Raw genomic sequence first — 21205 nt, forward strand, 5'->3', positions numbered from 1 at the left:
CATGCATGTTTCATTTTAAATTTACAGATTTAGGATTCCAGTTTATAACCAACAAAAGGACAAAACTGAACAGAATAATCAACAAAATGACCAAAGTCATTGATAGAATGAATAAAATAATCAACAAATTGAACAAAAATGAAAATACTCAACAAAATAAGCTAAATAATCAACAAATTGAACCAAATACCAAAATGAACAAAAAATGAGGAAAATTATAAACAAAATGAAGAAAATAAGTAACAAAATGAACAAAGTAACCTACAAAATGAACTAAACAATCAACAAAATGAACTAAATAATCAACAAATTGAACAAAAAAAATAATAATAATAATAAAAAAGTGAAGAATAACCAACAAAATAATCAATAAAATGAACAACCCCAGAGCCTGCAGTGATAAGTGCAGTGAATCTGAACATATTCCATAAGAACTGATGGAGCTTTAAAATGAGTGTCTCCAGTGTCATACACCATCACAGCTGAAGGCGTTCCAATGAAATACTGTGAGTGATTTGACTTTTGGTCAGATTCTAAACATTGCAGCTATTTCTCACAAATCCAACGTCTCAGGGTGTTACAGGACAGATCATTCCATTTACCCTTCGCCGGTTTTTCTGCACAGTCCTCTTCACCGTGATTCACACCGTTACTCCCCATACCATTGTTCGGTTCCCCTTTATCCCAGAACCTGCAAAAATAATCAACAAAATTACCAGAATTATCAAGAAAATGAACAAACGTAACAAAATTATTAACAAAATGAACAGAAATGAACAAAGTAATCCATGAACTCAACAAAATAGGCAGTAAAAATTACAAAATAAGCAAAATGAGCAAAACAAAGAAAAAAAAAGAACAAACTAGTCAACTAATTGAACAAAAATGAACAAAATAATCAATACAATTGACAGCCTGCACAGATGCGAAAAGCTTTAAACACTGGTGAGAAATGCTTGAAATTCAGCGTATCCCATAATAACTGATTTTAACTGATGGAGATATGAAATGAGTAAACTCAAATGGTACCAAACACATGGTCAAATATGACGCTGCATGAATTTAATTAAAGTAAATCACATTTTTTTCCCCTTACGTCAGTGTGACTGGAGATCCATCGACCCATTTCCAAGTTCCCTCATTGACACGATCAGTCAAACCGATCCAATAATAATCTTTGAACCCTTGGATGAACTCCTGTTGGAGTGAAAGAAATAGATCATTATTTATTCATGAAAAATCCAACTGAAAGAAATATTTTTCTGACAGAAAAGACTACTGTTTATTTAAGGGCGTAAAAATGACCTGAGGGTGTGATCAGTATTTATTGAATCATAACTGTGTAGATAAAAATACAGCAGGAACAAAAATGGAAAACATAATCACCAAAATGAAGAAAATAATCAACAAAAAGAACAAAATAATCAAGAAAATGAGTACAAATGACCAAAATAATGAAAAAAAGAGAACAAAAATGATCTAAATAATCAACAAAATGGCCAAAAAAATCAACAAAACGAACAGAATAATCAAGAAAATCAGCGAAAATGACCAAAACAATGAAAAAACTGAGAAGAAACTGACCAAAGTAATCAACAAAAAGAACAGAATAATCCAAAATGAACAAAATAATCCATAAAATGAAGAAACATATCAAAATATCAGAAAAAAAGAAAAATTGACAGAATGACCAAAAAAAAGAAAAATTGATGAAATGACCAAAATAATCAACAAAGAGAACCAAATAAGTAATAAAATGAGTAAAAATGACCAAAATAATGATAGAATTAAAAAAATTTTTTAAAAAAAGTACAAAATAATCGCCACAATGAACAAAAACTAAACAAATAACCAGATCTGATTAAACTCATATCAGATGTTTCTAATGTCAGGAAGCTAAACCCTGCCCCCCCCCGCCCACCACACACACACACACACACACACACACACACACACACACTCACTCTCATGTGAAGAAAAGACGATGGGAAATAAATGTGTATGTTTACACAGATGAAGGTGTGTTTGATATCTCCACCTGTTCCTCTGTGCTGTCTATCACCACCAGATCTGCGTCTCTGTTTTTGCAGTCGTTTCTTCCTGCTTCCCAGGGTCCAGCTGTACTGGAAAAGAAGTAACAGCTGCAAAAGGACATCCTCCATCCTGCAGGACACGTTGTCTTCTGCTCTGCAAGACATGAAACCAAAACCAAATATTTCCATTGTACAAAAGAGCTGACATGAAACCACCAGAAAAATCTGAAGACAAAAACACATTTCTACCAAACTTTCATCATCGTATTCATATGAAATGTTTGACATGTTTGACGTTCCTGTCCTAGAAGGTCTTAGAAGGTTAGCTGCTATTACATTTATGGGCAGAAGGTGACAGTAGTTATAAAAGTACAACAGCACCTAGCATTAGTGGTTAGCATTAGCCCTCACCTGCTGATGAAGGATAGTTTGTGAATGTAAACATTTTCATCATGTAATTCTACTTTTTTCACATTAAAGTAAGGAAAATAAACTTTGAAGTTGTCGTGATTTACAGATTAAAATCCTATTACACTGTTGTCCATAAAGTTGGAATAAAATATGTTTTACCTCTTTCATAAAATGAAATGTGATTTAGTCTTGATTGTAACTGGGACTCAGTTTGTAATCATTGTACTGGGTCAAAGATTATTACTGATGTGAAGAAATAGGAACAAGAAGAGAAATGTGTCTTAAAAACTTATTCCAACTTTACAGGCAACAGTGCAGTTATAGATTGCAATAAATATCATTGTACGATGCATTTTTAGGGTTCGTTTCATTTATTCATATGACGTTGTCACTAAAACACTTGCAAATTGTTTGTTTTTACTGAGTTTTACTCAACATTTAATTTTATTTTTAATCATTATTATTGTTATAATTATTATAAATGTTTATCTCTATATATTTATAATGTTCTGACCACAAATAATCATTTTAATCTGGTTTCTTCATCTCTAATTAAAAAAAAGTGGTCTGAAAACAAAATTATTCCAACTTTATGGGTAACAGTGAATTTTTACTGATGCACTCAAGATTAAAATACCCCTGAAATTAGTTTGACTGATTGTCAGTAACTTCAGTGTAATTTTTGTATTTCACAAATGAATTTATTCCTTAGGCTGCATTGGATCTTTTGGCCGGCCAGCTTTGGTCTTTGGGCTGTATGTTTCATCTTCAGTCTTGTTTTAAATTGAGTTTTATAGATTTTTTTTAGTCACTCACTTTTGGGCAGAGTCTGCAGCCTCTCCACTTCCTGGTTGGCTCTGATGAGGCTGGTGTTGAGCTGGTCTCGGTCTCTAATCAGGTCTGATATCTGGTCTCTGCTGGTCTGGAGCTGCCCGTTCAGGTCTGACATCTGGTCTTTGCTGGTCTGTAGATGGTCCGTCATGTTGGCTTTGATTGAGGTCAGTTCTGCAGCTGAGATGTTTACTGCAACAATATAAAAAAAACTACTAACCCTCAAAGACCTAAACAGCTGCTATCGACCAAAACCATCTACTGATCCAAACAGTTTAATACCAGTTGATCCACTAATCCTATCAATACATGTAAATAATTGGTGTAAAATACAGTTCTTCATCTTTTCATGGTCATCAGATATGACCCATTTGGACGTTCAGATCCTCCGTAGTTACCGTGGAAACACCATCACCTTCTACAACATTGATTCACCAGTAAAACCCATGAGTTCAATTGCATCCATGTGTCTCCCCCTACTTCCCCTCTCCCCCAGTCTCTCTCTCTCTCTCTCTTTTTCTCCTCCTTTACTCTCTCTCTTTAACCCCAACTGGTCCTGTCAGTCGTTCATCCTCCAGGACTCTGGGTCTGCTCCAGGTTTCTGCTGTTAAAAGGACGTTTTTCTTCACCACTGTCACCGAGCGTTTGCTCCTGGAGGATTCTGTTGGGTTTCTGTAAAGAGTCTGGTTTTGACCAGCTCTATATATGGAGTAAGTGTCAGGAGATAACTTCTGTTATGACTTGGCGCTATATAAATAAATTTGATTGATTGATTTGATTGATCATTGATTGATTGATTTGAGTTAAATAAATGGCAGTTTTGCATCAGTTTTCACTCTAAAAATGTGGTGTTTCTCCACATTCCAGCTACTGTTTGCTTCATAATGAAAGTCCCAAAAACCACCCATCCAGCATGTCCATGTGGGCCCCAGAAGGGTTCCATTTGGGCTGCATATAAGGGTCCCATGTGGGTTTGTCCACAGTTTCCATGGTGACCCCACATGTGTTTGCCCAGATCAGAATCAGAATTTCTTTATTGTCATTGTACCAAGTACAACGAAACTGAGGCAAAGCTCTCAGGTTCAGTGCAAGAATTTACAGACAGACAACAAATATCAGTAAAAGGCACAGTTATTTATATTAAAAAATAAAAAGTATTGCGAACTAAGATATTTGTAAAACATAGAATTTAAGTAGTTTGAATAACATGAGAAGTAGTGCAAATGACAAGAAAGATAAATATAGTGGGATAAATAGTGTGAAGAATAAATAATATGAGATATTCACATCTCTGATTCTGATCTGGGCAAACACATGTGGGGTCACCATGGAAACTGTGGACAAATGCAAATGGGACCCTTATATGCAGCCCAGATGGAACCCTTCTGGGCCCACATGGACACACTGGCTGTGAGTCTTTAATGAGTAGAAATGCACAAACGGAGATCAACACAGTCAATCAAATGCTTATGCTTTTGTTGTATTTCACATCTATAACACAATCTGCTTAAACAGGTTTGACTGATGTCACTAGGGTTTGTTACTGATGTTCTCTTGGATGTTCTCTTGGACAGCGTCTCTGAACTCCATAAGAGGCTGTGTGCACAGCTCAGAAACTGTAACTACACTGACCTTCACTGATGGTGGATGTTTAGTCTTAACAGTGCTATTAACTTTACGTTTGGCACACTTGCTTCTGTTCAAATATATGAAAACAATAAGGTTATTTTTCCCCTAAAACAAACAAAAAAAAAAGAAGCAAAAAATCAACTGTTTATCTGGATGGAATGTGTGATTATACATTATTAAGTGTTGATAAATATTTAAGATCAGTAAATGCTTTTGGTTGACAGTGGATGTTTGGGTCTTTAAGGGGGAAGTGAACAATCCTATACATTTATATTTGGTGCAGCTACTTTTGTGCAAAACAATATCCAAACAGCTAGGTTCTGATCCACTAAAACAAACAAAAAGGCAAAAAAAACAAACAAAAAAAAACCTGCTTATATGGAAGGACGGTGTGATTTTACATTGATAGCATCTGCAAAAACTACTAAACCACCTTTGTACATGAGATTTATTCAGGATATGACTTTACTTCAGTCATAAAGAGATGACACTCTGCATTTTACACCAATGATTTACATGTATTGATAGAATTAGAGGACCATCAGGTATAGATACTTTAGGCCATTGGCTGTTTAGGTCTTTGGAGTTAAATATAATACATCACCAGACCTAAAATAATAATAAAACCAGTTGTAAAAGTCCAAAAAGAACCCATGTGAGACTGAATCTATGTGAATAAAGTCCTGTTCTTTGTGCAGTGTTTGATCCAGACTCACTGTAGACCCTGAGGCCGATGAGTCCAAACATCAGGGAACCACAGAAGAACCCCAGAAAGACAACAGCTCTACGTAAGCCCCTGTTTGAGACCTGAGGAGCTGAGGACAGGAAACAGACCAGAGAATAAAACAGTAATACTGAGACCAGTCTGGAAAACACTTCTATGAATCCAGGATCTATACTCTCACCTGAAGATCCCGTGTTGACACGTTTAACCTCCTCAATGTTCATGTACAGATCCTCCATCCTGGGTTTGTAAATTCAGTTCTGCAGCGATGGCCAGGTTACATGGGAGTGTCCTAACACTTCAGCTGTTTCATCTATAGAGGAAGTTATGAGTGTTTAAAATACTGAATTATCTGTTGCATTATGGGATTTAGTTGAGGTTTCTGCATATTTTCAGCTGCTTGTGGTTTGGCATTTTTAGACCTGAGAGCAGTGAATACGTGTCATGAGTCACTAATGCTTAGTTAACAGTAAAGTGAATATCCTACAGTCTGCTTACAGGAAGGGTGTTAGTGCAGATTGTTTTTAATTTAACCTTTATTTAACCAGGAAAAAAGATCCCATTGAGATTAAGAACCTCTGTTCCAAGGGAGTCCTGGCCAAGAGGCAGCAACACACAGTTACAACATACAATAATTTACAGGACAAGTCAAACTATGAAAAACAAGTGCAAATAATTGAGTTATTCTCTAGCACTTTGAGTTTGGATTTAAAAGTATTCAAGGAGGTCAATTCAATCCGTTTCCAGTCTTTTAGCAACACATTCCATGTGCAAGGAGCAGAGTAGACAAATGCCTTACTGCATGTGCTCTACTACCTACCAACACCTGGAAACGACTGGTAGCTCTGTTTGAATCATGTTTTGTTTTCCTCTAGTGTTTTTAATACATTACAGCCACATATTTTATCACATAAGTTACTGATTTTTAAGTTGCACAACACCACGGTCGCCTGGATTTTAGACTCTTTTGTTAAGACTGGAAGTACGAAGTCTGAACCCAGATGCAAGACCCACAGACAAAAATACAATGTAATTGTGTTTATTAAACACAGTCAGAAAATACAGTTCACACAAAAGGATTATGGGTGAGTCTTCAGTGAAACTGCTTGGTGGATTCGTCACGGCGTCCAAACCCGAATGAGTAAGCCCATGGCCCGGGTCGGGAGCACACGAGGGGAACCCGACTAGGGGAAAACAGAGGAGAGTCAGGAGACAGACCAGGTCATGCACAGAGAGGCTAGCAGACAGGCAACAGGACACTGGGAAAAGGCAAAGTCACATACCGTTAATCCAAGCAAAAAGGTCGAACACAGGAGTGGACACTGAGGCTGAAGCACAGACAGGGGACAGGCAAAAACTCTGGTGTCAAGGAAACAATCTGGGTCAAAAACAGACAGGCAGGCAGACAAACAGGATCCGAAGAAACGCTGGTAAGTAGACACACAAGGAGAATTCGAACTGGCAACAAACATACAGAAACACAGGGCTTATATACACAGGAGGGAGGGAAGACAATGAGACACAGGTGGAACAAATCAGGGCGGGGACAGGTAATCAGACACAGGTGACACAATCAGGGAAGGGAAGTAAAAACACCAGACATGACACAAGAGGAGAACTTAACAAAATAAAACAGGAAATGACAGACAAGACAGACAAAACAGGCAGAAGTCCGGGGACTGATATGACATCTTTTAACCATCCTCAATTTGTGAGACTCGGTGACAGATGTTCTGAAATGATCTAGATTAAAACTGGAGTTCCGCAGGCCACTGTTTTACCCCCCTCCTTATTCACACTGTACACGGCTGACTATAGGCACAGTTCTGCTTTTTGTCATCTGCAAAAATGTCCTCATTTCTCAGGGTGATGACTGGGCTTACAGAGAGGAGATTGGCTTTTTTGTTAATTGCTGTGTTTCTCATTTTACAGCTCAGTGTGGAGAAAACTACAATGGTCAACAAGGGCCAAACACATTGCAACGACCCAATGCATCTCAGTTCGAGAAAACTGCGCAAATTCACAAACTCAAACACAGTCTAAACGAGGTACAAAAGAGGAACGATGTGCACATGAAAAAAATGCACCACAAGAAACAAAAACACATGCATCATCACAAAGAAACGATGCAAAGCACAAAACTATTCAAACCAAGAAAACATCTGCAAACAAAAAACGCTGCATAACCGGTCAGTCCAACAGAAGTGCTCCAGACCTGTAGGGGGCGCTGTCAGCAGAACAGCTCAGTGCACAGACACACAGGATGGAGAGAACAGCTGACTGAGTGTTTCAAACTACAGTGGGAACTGATTAAAGTTACGGCGTAGAGCTGTCATGTGACTTTTATTTGATTCCATTTGACAGTAGTCTGTTGTCTATAAACTCTGCCCCCTACAGGTTTGGAGCACTTCTGTTGGACTGACCGGTTATGCAGCGTTTGTCGTTTGCAGATATTTTCTTGGTTTGCATCGTTTCTCTATTTGCAGAGCATTTGATGGTTATGCATTTGTTTTTGTTTCTTGCAGTGCAGTTTTTCATTGGCTCCACGTTCCTCTTTTTGTACCTCGTTTAGACTTTGAGTTGGTAAATATGCATCGTTTCTGTACTTGCAGCTGTTTTCTCTTAACTGAGGGCCTTTGCATTGTGTTTGGCCCTTGTCAGCCACCGTAGAAAACACACAATCTAATTGTAAGAGAGAAAATGGAATAAGTAACTTGACTTCCATACATTTCTGGAAGGAAATGTAACCTGTGTGCTTGCCTCTTGCCAGATCGGTGGACTTGTGGTTAGGTGCGACGTAAAAGCAAGAAATATCTGCCATTCACTTCATCTGTGAATGTGTGGACTGACGCCACCACAGACTTTCTGTAGACCTGTATTCAGATGAGAAGCCCCTCCCACAGCCTGTGTCAGTCCTGTTAAAGCAGTGTTTAAATAGGCTCCTTTAATTGAATAGTTCCATGTGTCTGTGTATGTGATCCCAGGTCAGCGCATTCATTTCATAGAGAGAATTTATGGGAAGTTTTTCAGCGTCATTATTACCTCCGCCAAGGAGGTTCTGTTTTTGCTGGCATTCGTTTGTCTGTCTGTCTGTCTGTGTACAAGATAACTCAAAAAGTTATGGATGGATTTGGATGAAAATTTCAGGAAATGTTGATATTGGCACAAGGAACAAATGATGAAATTTTGGTGGTGATCGGGGGTGGGGTTGGGGGGAGACTGATCTGCCTTGGCGGAGGTCTGCGCTCTCCGAGTGCTTTTCCAGTATTAGTAGTTTTTTATATTTATTTTTATTGCATTCATTATTTATTATTTCAATTTATTTGTACTTTTACTGTATCTGTATTAGTGTACTTTTTTTGAATGGAACCTTAATTATATTAATTGTCTGCAGCTGTGCCACACAGACCACATGTGCTGTTACCATGACAACAAGCACTGCAGGCACTGAGGACACAGAGACAAGCACACTCATTTATGACTGAGACACTGAAACAGCTCCCGAACAGCTGCTAATTATGGGAAAACTGTAAATGATAGTTGAAAACTAACAGGATCATGAGCGTCAGACAGACCTGGGGAACACACAGATGTATGTTTTTTGTCTGTACTGTGAGAAATGACCGAGTTGTGCCATTTCACTTTAAAAAGAGCTAGGTCTTCAAACATGGGTTCATATGAAGCTCAGGAACTGTGGCTACATTTCTGGAAAAGATCATTCACCCCCTATGTATCGTTTGGCCAGGAGGGTGAGTTGTTCAGAAAATTTTCAGGTGAATTTTCGCTGCTCCTCCACTCTAACTGATGACATCACACACTCTAACAGATGAGATTTTCAGTCAACCTAAGGGTTTTTGAAGACTCGCCAAATGAAAGGCGTAAACCCCATCCTCAAACCACAGATATTTTTGGAGAGATGACAAAAATGCATGCGTTTTACAGTTAACTGAAGTCTATTCTGCAGTAAACATAAGCACAGTAGGAGTGAAGACATATGTTTATTGTGATGTTATGCAGACATGGTTTTGGTGTGTTCTTAGATAAAGGAAAGTGTACACTTACAGTAATGTTAAGCTGATATTCTGTTATCAGGCAGTCTGCCTAGGGGGCGCTGTTCTGGGAGTTCTGAGAGTTAAGGTGGGTGAGAGGAGTTGTCTGTAGCTACTGTGCGTTGGAACTCACTAAAAAGTTCTGAGAAAGACCCTGTACCTGTTTTGACTGATTTATTCCTTCACACACACCCATGCTGCTTACATAATCATTAATTATAGAAAGAAAAAACAAACGGTCACTCCAGTGGTCATCAAAGGTCAGCCTATTGAAACTGTGGAAACATGCAAGTACCTAGGAGTACATGTGGACAGTAAACTGAAGTGAAAGAGGAACAGTAGGCTGGGTTTAAAAAGGCTCGGTCCAGATTGTTTTTCCCAACAAAGCTCAGATGTTTTGATGTGGGCAGGAGGTTCCTAAGGGCGCTGTGGCCAGTGTGTTGTTTTATGCTGTACTGTGTTGGGGCTAGGGTTAGGGTTAGGGTTAAGAGCATCACTGATAAAAAATTGAGCTGGAAATGCCGTATTGATCTTGTCTGTAAAAAAAAAAAATAATAATAATACATAATAATTCCATATATGTTCATTTACAGTTTTGATGCCTTCAGGGAGAATCTACAACGTAAACAGTCATGAAAAAAAAAGAAAAACCAGGTGAGTCCAAACTTCGGACTACCTCCTACCCACAATGCCATTGTAGAACTTCTAGATGAACAAGGGGATGATTTGGGTCCAGTCATAAGGAGGAGTCATGCAATACCTTCTATGACTAAACTCCTCCATCGTTACATTTCCTTGTGTCTGGATCATTCCAGTGCACTGTTCCATTAGTGCTGGTGTATCCCAGAGCAGTTTTTCCAGCGTACTGTCTCCATGACAACAACCAGGAGCGCACACAAAATCCTCATTTAAATAAGGCGGTCTCCAAGACTTTGCACCTGTTGTCATTTACACAGGAGATCTGAGTCGATCACCCATGACACGCAAATTGATAGCGGCGCATTTTTAGCGCAAGCAAGCAAATTTGCACATGTTATTTGTGATCTTAGTAAATCAGGCCCTTAGGTTGAACAGTGAACAGGACATAAGTCACATAATCTTAAACTGAACTTCTTCATCATATTCCTGTTTTTCAGTGATCACCACACGCTGCTTTTACCAGGAATCAATTAAAGGTGAGATTCAACAGAACGTTTTTGATTCTGCAGGAAACATGATATTTTACCACAGCTGACTGTTAGTGAAGATACAAACTAATTCTATAAAATATTAATAATGAAAAAAAAAAAGTAACAAGTGACTGGATAAATATTCAACAGAGGTCCAACTAACAGTGCTTCAGTCGTCTCACAACCAGTGAGTTTGGAATCACCTGAGGACAATCTGATTCAGTCTGTAACAGAATTATAGAAACTTGAAAGCAGAGGAGCTGAGGGCTCCCTTCCTCTTTTATAATAATAATTTTTAAAAAACAAAGAAGAAGTGGTGTGACAGTCTTCTTATCTCACAGTGAAATAACTTCTTGTTCTGCTTTTATAAGTTCCTGGATCTTTAAATGTCTACCCTCCATGTTACAGAACCACGTCTCCCTTTAAGAATAAGCACAGGGTCAAAGGTTAACAGAGGTGGAGGAGGAATTTCATTGAACCCTCAGTGACTGTGACCACCTTCTGTGACCAACTTTTCAATGATTAAACCTACCAATATGCTTTAAAAAGTAAGGAAAAGGGGACTTTCTCAGCTTTCCAGGGATACTGCGGTGTCCTGAAAACCAGTATTTTAATCAAAAGTATTCAACCTGTATTCATTTGCATGCCAGAAGTTATTTTTAGTGTAATGGGAAGATTGTACCAGAGTAACTGACTTTTTCTCGGGAGCACCACCACAAAAAAGACACACACCCATGGAAAGTTTTGAAAACGTGGAGAAAAAAAAAAAAAAAAAAACCTGAATGGAAATTTTGAACATTCTGGGAAATAATTTACATATTCTGGGAAAAAGTTACATATTTATATATCATAAGCTAATACTGGGAAATAGTTGCATATGCATACACTACCAGTCCAAAGTTTGGACTCACCTGTTTTTTCTTTATTTTCATGACTGTTTACACTGGAGATTCTCACTGAAGGCATCAAAACTATAAATGAACACATATGGAATTAAGTGTGACATAACTCAAAGCATGTTTTAATTTTTAGATTCTTCAAAATAACCACATTTTGCTTTTATTCTGCTTTGCACATTCTTGTCATTCTCTCGATGAGCCTCATGAGGTAGTCACCTGAAATGTTTTCCAAGAGTCTGGAAGGAGTTCCCAGTGATGCTGAGCACTTGTTGGTCCATCTGAGGTCCATTTAATGTCATTTAAATGAGAAGGTGAGTCCAAACGTTGGACTGGTAGTGTATATGCTGTCTAATCCAGACAGACACCAGTAAAAACTTACCCTATCCGGATGAAGCCAAGAAGGGAGTCTTCTGATCCAACTAGAATAATGTTCAAAATTTGTCTTAAAAAAAAAAAGAAAAGGAAAAAAAGGAAAAAGAAATATTTTGTCATATAAAAAGTGGGAAAAAAATCCACTTGTTTCTGCAGATATCAACTCAGTGTTTATTTGTGTATGAATAAACACTTTATGCGGCTCGAATTCTGCTCGATGTCTGAGTTTGTCTTTGACTCCACTATCTAGATGGGAGTACAGAGACATAAATTCAACATTCCAGAGCACAGTGTGGAAAAACGTCATAGAGACCAGAGATGTCCACCACCTGCGGCCGTAAAACTTCCACAACAATACCACATGTGTATTACCTGGGCCCACTGACGATCTATGGTGAATGTGTTTAAGCATTAGTGCTGATTCATTATTATTACTTCATTTCAAGATAAGATAAACTTTATCGATTCCCCCACGGGGGAAATTCAACTGTACAGCAGCACAAGACAATAAACATCAAATACAATAGAAAATAAAGAGAAGATAAAAATAAAAAATAAAATAAATTTGTTAAAGTGACTAATTTGTTAAAGTGACTGAGTGACACAAATTTTGATGTATAGGTGGAGAATTTTGGACCCAAAATGTGGAACAGGGAGCAGAGGTAGATTTAAAGAACAAAACAGGACTGGCTGGATGAAAACAGGATTTTACACAGGCATGCATGTTTTATTTTGAATTTACAGATTTAGGATTCTAGTTTATAACCAACAAAATGACAAAACTGAATAAAATTGACAAGTTGTTCTGGTTTTGTTTGGTTTTGCTGTTGCCCCAACTTGAATAAGGCACAAACGTCTGCTGGAGGTTTGGGCAACTGGACTTCACTTGAAAGATAAAGATTCCCAGGATGACTTTTTCCTCTTTTTTTTTTTTTTTTTTTTTAAATTAAAGCTCAGAGGCACAGGTTGTTTGGTGCACATGCACTGAACGCAGTCACATTCTTTAGTCTTTAGGGTGGAAAACCTTTCAACAATAAACAACACAGAAACAAACAACAATTAATTGACCAACAAATGCAAAATGCTATAAATACAAAATCACCATCATATAGAAAAATAGATATTTACATGTAGATAAAATACAGTACAAAAATTGTTTAATTTAATTGATAAACAGGAAGTATATATTTAACATGTCTGAATAAACAGAATAAGTAGAAGTAGAAAATCCAATTAGTTGCACTCAATTAACATTATTTAAACCCAACAAACTCACTACTATGACTATAATTAACTGACATAGTTAAACAACTGGAATCCTGTGCCCAGGCGAATTACTTTTACGATACATGATTATTTTAATATAAAACACAAATAACCCAACTGTTTAACAAAAACCACCCACCGCTGCAGTTACAAACAGGCAGCTTTAAGTTTAACCCTTCAATCACCATTTTGCGCTCCGGTGCGCTCACACACAACCTTTCACCAATCAAGAATTTAACAAAAAGGAACAAAACACTCACAAAATAAACAAAATAATCAAGAAATGAACAAAAACAATAAAAAAGTGAAGAATAACCAACAAATCATCAATAAAATGACCAACCCCAGAACCTGCAGTGATAAGAACAGCGATATTGAACATATTCCATAATAACTGGTGTAGCTTTAAAAGGAGTATCTCCAATGTCATACACCATCACAGCTAAAGGCGTTCTAATAAATCCTGTGTGTGACTTTTGGTCAGATTCTAAACACTGCAGCTATTCTCACAGATCCAACGCATCGGGACGCCACAGTGCCGATCATTCCATTTACCCTTCGCAGTTTTTTGTCCACAGTCCTCCTCATACAAATGCATACCATTACGCGCCTTACCGTTGTTTGGTTCCCCCGGATTCCAGAACCTGCAAAATAATTAACAAAATGAACAAATGTAACAAATTATCAACAATATTCATAAAATTGAACGAAATGAGAGACAATATGCACATTAAATGATGAAAAAAATCAATAAAATGAAAAAACAAAAAACAACAAAATAACAAAATGAGTGAAAATAACCAACTTGATCAACAAACTGAATAAAAATGAACAAACCAATGGACAAAACGAACAATAATTTTAAATTTTTTTTTCACAAAATTAACAAAACAAAGAACATAATTAACAAAATGAACAAAACTAATCATTTAACTGAACAAAATAATCCACAAAACGAACAAAACAAGCAAAACACTAAGAAAATAAGTGAAAATGACCAAATTAATCAACAAAATGAACAAAAAAGAATGAAACAATTGACAAAATGAACAATAATAAAGTAATTCACAAAATAAACAAAAAACAAACAAAATGAACCAACTAATCAAATAATTGAACGAAAATGAACTCAATAATAGACAAAATGAACAGAGTGATCAACAAATTGAACAAAACTGACATAATAATTCACAAAATGAATAATAATACAGAAAATAATCAACAAAATGAACAGCCTGCACAGATAAGAAACAGCTTTTAACACTGGTGAGAAATGCCTGAAATTCAACGTATCCCATAATAACTGATGGAGAAATGAAATGAGTAAACTCCAGGGATACCAAACAAATGGTCAAATATGACGCTGCATGAATTTAACCAAAATAAAAAACATTTTTTTCCTTACTTCAGTGTGACTGAAGATCCATCGACCCATTTCCAGGGTCCCTCGCTGACAAGATCGTTCAAACCGATCCAATATTCCTGTTTGAACCCTTGGATGAACTCCTGTTGGAGTAGAAAAATAGATCATTATTCATTATAAAAAAATCCAACTAAAAGTATTTCTCCGACAGAACATACTACTGTTTATTTAAAGGTGTAAAAATGACCTGGTGGCATGATCAGTATTTACTGTAAAATAACTGTGAGGGAGAATGCACTGATAAATCCATTGATAACAAAACAAAATGAACAAAAAGAATGAAATAATCAACAAAATAAAATAGAAAAATCAAGAAATTGAACAAATATTAACAAAATATTAATTTCAACCCTGTAAAACCAACACAGATGAAGGTGTGTTTGATATCTCCACCTGTTCCTCTGTGCTGTCTATCACCACCAGATCTGCGTCTCTGTTTTTGCAGTCGTTTCTTCCTGTTTCCCAGGGTCCAGTTGAACTGGAAAAGAAGTAACACCTGCAAAAGGACATCCTCCAACCTGCAGGACATGTTTTCTCTGTAAGACATGACACCAGAATAAAATATTAGAAGAACATCCTGGAACAACCAGACTCAGGAACTCGTTCTTTCTCTCCTCCATCAGGCTCCTTTACAGCTGACAGGAGTCTACAATTACGCATTGTCTGTTTTATCTTGTACTATGTCCTTGGGTATCCTAAAAGGCGCTTATAAACAACATTTCTTATTATTATCAGCCATACTGACTGTTACAGTGTTTACACCTCAACTGTGATACTGTTTATGCACCTTTTATATATATTTATATATATATACTGTAATTTTAATCTGGTTTCTTCATCTCAGTCAAAATGAAAAAAACAAAAAAACCCAGAAAAACTCAACAATAAAACAGCAAAAGAAAAAAAAAAGGTATATGTCTGAAAACAAATTTATTTCAACTCTATGGGTAACAGTGAATTTTTACTGACTCTGAGCTGTAATGAGTTTTCACTTCAAAAAGCTCAAAATTCATCCTGTTGGGTGGGACTGGACTCTACAGAAGCGTATTGCATTCACACAAAAACATAAATTTGGCTCCGTTTTCTGAATTAACAAGATAATTATCTCGTAATTACAAGAAAAAATAAGTTACAAAAAAAATCGGCTCTGTTTTTCTGAATTAATAAGATTACTGTTTTCTGAAAAACTGTAAATTGGGCTGTGTTTATCTGTGTCAGTGGGACAGTAGTGCTTCTGTCCAAGCAGAAGTTCTCTGTTGTTGGAAGTGTCTGATCCAGGATGGAGCTCCTTCTACCTGTGCTGCTGCTGAAAACCCTTCAGGGAGCGTGAAGTGGTTCCATTTTTGTAACCGGTTCCGTTTAAAGATCATGGAACTAGTTTTGTTCACAGAACACAGAACCAAGCTGTGCTCCGACCTCCAAGCCCCGCTGAGCGCCCTCAGGGGCCGGCGCTCAGAGCCTGTAGTCCGTCTTCCTGCAGGGCACGACGCAGCGATGTGGGAGTTGGAGTTGGTATTAATGAAGTCAAATAAAATGACATTCACCAGCATTACAGAAAATATAAGAGCAGAAGAGTGCAAATGTGTTTTAATGTATTTGTCGGACCTGATGGAGAGCTTTACTCAGAACTAGATCTGTGGAGGAGCGGCTTGGTGTCCCGGTCCCACTGCGGTTTAGAGCCCCTCCCAGACCCACAGGAGGCGGGGCTTTGAGGGCACTCAGTGGGGCTTGGAGGTCGGACCACAGCTTGGTTCTGAGTTCTGTTAACGAAACTAGTTCCATGATCTTTAAACGGAACTGGTTCCATAAACGAAACCGGTTACAAAAATGGAACCAACTTCACGCTCCCCCGAAGGGTTTTCAGCAGCAGCACAGGTAGAAGGAGCTCCTGCTGGATCAGACACTTCCAAACAACGGAGAACTTCTGCTTGGACAGAAGCACCACTGTCCCACTGACGCAGATAAACACAGCCCAGTTTACAGTTTTTCAGAAAACACTATCTTGTTAATTCAGAAAAACAGCCGAATGTATTGTTTTATGTGAATGCACTACACTTCATAGGACTCTGACATCCTTGCTTTAACTTCATCTTCAGTCATGTTTAAATTTGAATTTTGTGGATTTTTTAGTCACATACTTCTTTTGGACAGAATCTGCAGCCTCTCCACATCCTGATTGGCTCTGATAAGGTTGGCGTTGAGCTGGGTCTCGGCCTCTAGTCAGGTCTGATATCTGGTCTCTGCTGGTCTGGAGCTGCCCGTTCAGGTCTGATATCTGGTCTCTGCTTGTCTGGAGCTGCCCGTTCAGGTCTGATATCTGGTCTCTGCTGGTCTGGAGCTGCCCGTTCAGGTCTGATATCTGGTCTTTGCTGGTCTGGAGCTGCCCGTTCAGGTCTGATATCTGGTCCTTTGCTGGTCTGGAGCTGCCCGTTCAGGTCTGATATCTGGTCTCTGCTGGTCTGGAGCTGCCCGTTCAGGTCTGATATCTGGTCTCTGCTGTCTGGAGCTGCCCGTTCAGGTCTGATATCTGGTCTTTGCTGGTCTGGAGCTGCCCGTTCAGGTCTGATATCTGGTCTCTGCTGGTCTGGAGCTGCCCGTTCAGGTCTGATATCTGGTCGTCACTGGTCTGGACATGGTCTGTCACATTGGCTTTTACTGAGTCAGTTCTGCAGCTGAGATGTGTACTGTAACAATATAAAAAAAAAAGTTGTTTCCATCCACTACTAACCCTCAAAGACCTAAACAGCCACCATCAACCAAAACCATCTACTGATCTAAACTGTTTAATATCTGTCGATCCACTAATCCTATCAATACATGCAAATAATTGGTGTAAAATAGTTTGTGTCTTTTCATAGTCATCGGATATGACCCATTTGGATGTTCAGAGGCTCTGTAGTTACCATGGAACACTGTCATGTTCTACAAGATTGATTCACCAGTAAAAACCCATGGAGTTAATTAAATGGCAGTTTTGAATCCATTTTCACTTTAAAAATGTGGTGTTTCTCCACATTCCAGCTACTGTTTGCTTCATAATGAAAGTCCCAAAAACTGGTAGACTTGGAGTCTTTAATGTGTAGATATGCACAAACAAAGCTCAACTCAATCAATCAAATGCTTATGCTTTGTTGTATTTTACATCTATAACACAATCAACTTAAACAAGTTTGATTGATGTCACTAGAGTCATTTGTTTATAAGTCAAAGCTGTCAAACTTGTTTTAGTTCAGGGGCCACATACTGACCAATATGATCTACAGTAAAACAAAAACAGAACAACCTATAAATAATGACGCCAAAAAAAACCCAAAAACATATGTGTGTGTGTGTGTGTGTGTGTGTGTGTGTGTGTGTGTGTGTGTGTGTGTGTGTGTATATATGTCAGGGTAGAGACTGCGATCTGGTAGGATCGGCGATTCTACCAGTAGAGACTCCGATCGTAGTCTCTTCTGGTAGAAAACTCCAATCCGAACCCTAACCCTTCTACTGGCAGGATCGGAGTTTCTACCAGTAGAGACTACGATCGGAGTCTCTACTGGTAGAATCGCCGATCCTACCAGATCGCAGTCTCTACCCTTACATACATATATACATATATATATACATATATACATATATATATATACATATATACATATATATATATATATATATATACATATATACATATATATATATATATATATACATATATATATATATATATATACATATATACATATATATATATATATATATATATATATATATACATATATATATATATATATATATATATACATATATACATATATATACATATATATATATATATATATATATACATATATACATATATATACATATATATACATATATACCATATATATACATATATATATATATATATATATATATATATATATATATATATATATATATATATATATATATATATATATATATATATATACATATATACATACACACACACACATGCCCTGCTCCATGAATGTCTTGTTCTAGTAGCCAATTTCACATCAGGTTCAGCGTTGTACCTCATCCACAGTACAAAGATGCTACGGCAAGGGGGAGGAGCCAGGACGAAAGGCCAGCTTGGGGGTGGTTTCACACATCGCCCCCAAATATTGAGACTGGGTACGAAGCCCCAACGCAGACAGACCTGAATGCAAGGGCAGCTGACCCTGAGAGAGAGAATCATGAAGTCCTGGTGGAGCTCAACTACCTTCTGCTTGCCAAGGCTAAACACAGTACCAGACCAGTCTGTACTGGAAGACTTGAGCACCGCACTCCTAACTATCCCTACCAATACCATCACTGAGACCAATCAGCTGATGTATGCAGCAGCAACAGTCATCCTAAAGATGCTTGGCTACAAGATGAACAGCATAAGTAGTAGCCAGAAGGAGTGAATTGCCCCATGGAGGAGAAGGCTAGAGGCAAAGATTGTGGCGGCACAGAGAGAAGTCAGCCTTCTAACAGAACTAAGCAGAGGTGTGAATCTAGGAAAGAGCTGCCCAGGAAATATAACAAACTGTCCACAGCTGAGAAACTGGAGACTGCCTAAGCAAAGGCTCACAGCCCTAGCTACCCACCTACAGAGGTATACAGAGAAGTAGAGGCAAGGAGAAGAAACAATGTGTTTCTCCACCAACCCAGCTAAGGTCTACTCTCAATGGCAGGGTAACAAGGTGACAACAGACCCACCCAGGGCTGAGGACTGAGCAATACCGGAAGAGTATCTGGGAGAAAGAGGCAGCACATAACACTAACACCCAATGGCTGATAGACTTACAGGCAGAGTACAGCCAACTTCCAGAACAAGATCCAGTAGTCATCACCCTAGCAGACACCCAAACAAGAGTGTCCAAAATGAAGAGCTGGACAGCACCAGGGCCCAACATGATTCACGCCTACTGGCTTAAGAAGCTGACTGCCACTCCATGAACGCCTAGCAGCACAGATGAACCAGCTGCTAAAGCTGGGAAACCACCCAGAGTGGCCTGACCCAGGGCCGGTGTAACAGCTGATTTTACCCCCCAGCTGATTTTTACCCCGGGGTAAAAACCAACTAGTTGGTTCATACCCCCTCTGGTTGGTTTTTTACTCCCCCCCAACATACAACCACTTTAAATATACAACAAGAAAACAAGGTTATATTTCATTTTTTCATTGCAAGCGCTCTATATGAAATAGGACTCTCTTTGATTTAATAAGTAAAAAAAGAATGCGAAATGACGTGCTTTTGTGAAATATTTTATTTGAACTTTAATTCGATGTAATGGAATGAGTTGGCTTTGTTTGCATAATAGTTTGTGCAAAATGTGAACACATAAAAAATTTACCAAAATTAAAATTATGCGAATGCAAATAAAAATTTTTGCTCACTTCATAACAACACATATTCCTCAAATCCAGTGATACATGGAGTACACAGATTCTTCAAAACAAACAAAATTTTCTTGATCGAGTCTCATTCGAGTAAGGTGCTATCTGATCACAACAACACCTTTACGTATTCACCGGTATTCACCGGACAGTGTATATATATATATATATACTGTCCGGTGAAGATTATCCAATTTTACCTACATATAGGTAAATTGGATAATCTTCACTCATTCCATCATGGACGACGATCTGTATACTCAGCTTCTTAACTTCTTCTCGGCTACTGATCGGCGATATCCTGACGCCATCTATGACCTACCACCCCAACAACGTGCCAATGCCAAAGCAACTTCCGCCACACTGCCAAGCCCTACCACGTGGCCAATGGCATCCTGATGTTTGATGACAAAGAGGTAAGCTCAGACATTCTTATTAGAATTTAACTGTTGTGAGTTAAACACTTAGCATTACGCTACGAGGCCTGCGTGTCTGTTCGTCTGTCTGTCTGTAGATATTTTGTCCGAGCGATAACTTAGAAAGTATTTGACCGATCCATTTCAAATTTAGAATATGAGTTACTTAACTAAAAACAAAGGCTGAGTTTGTTATTCAGCTTTGCAGCTCATCAAGTATGCGCATAATTAAAATTTTCCCACACACACCTATTTTTCACAATTTTGGCTCTTAAACGCTCAATTTTTAAGCTAGGTTCATCAAATTTGCACCCAAATATGTGGCTTAAAGACCTGTACATCTGTATCAAATATAATGTTGACGTTGAATTTCAAGGTCATTTCTGGGAAAATTGTCTTAAAATCGAGAATTTTCTTAATTCCTTGCATTGGGATATAACTCATCACGTATTTAAGCTAGAAATTTCAAAATTACAGGAAACATGCACCTAGTCAACCTCGAATTTTTTGTTGAAAATGGTGTTGATTGACCTTGACCTTCAATGTGAATGTAAATCAATATAGCATAAAAGGCAATAAAAACAAGGAGCAA

The 21205-nt window shown here is 37.9% G+C and overlaps 2 protein-coding genes across 2 annotated transcripts; both read right to left on the minus strand.

Moving 5' to 3' along the window:
• Positions 1–389: 389 nt before the first annotated feature.
• LOC115412608 (CD209 antigen-like protein C) lies at positions 390–5926 on the minus strand. Its single transcript, XM_030125203.1, has 6 exons — positions 5810–5926; positions 5621–5719; positions 3261–3467; positions 2039–2187; positions 1097–1197; positions 390–691 (listed from the first exon to the last, which is right to left on the minus strand). Exons 1-6 carry the CDS (start codon positions 5865–5867, stop codon positions 547–549), a joined length of 759 nt encoding a protein of 252 aa, XP_029981063.1. The 5' UTR covers positions 5868–5926; the 3' UTR covers positions 390–546.
• A 7944-nt stretch (positions 5927–13870) lies between these two features.
• Positions 13871–17006, minus strand: LOC115412808 (C-type lectin domain family 17, member A-like). Its single transcript, XM_030125468.1, has 4 exons — positions 16945–17006; positions 15200–15342; positions 14789–14889; positions 13871–14027 (listed from the first exon to the last, which is right to left on the minus strand). Exons 2-4 carry the CDS (start codon positions 15314–15316, stop codon positions 13871–13873), a joined length of 375 nt encoding a protein of 124 aa, XP_029981328.1. The 5' UTR covers positions 15317–15342; positions 16945–17006.
• Between the last annotated feature and the right edge of the window lie 4199 nt (positions 17007–21205).

The sequence above is a fragment of the Sphaeramia orbicularis genome, chromosome 21 (genome assembly GCF_902148855.1).
Source record: "Sphaeramia orbicularis chromosome 21, fSphaOr1.1, whole genome shotgun sequence".
Classification (NCBI taxonomy): domain Eukaryota; kingdom Metazoa; phylum Chordata; class Actinopteri; order Kurtiformes; family Apogonidae; genus Sphaeramia; species Sphaeramia orbicularis.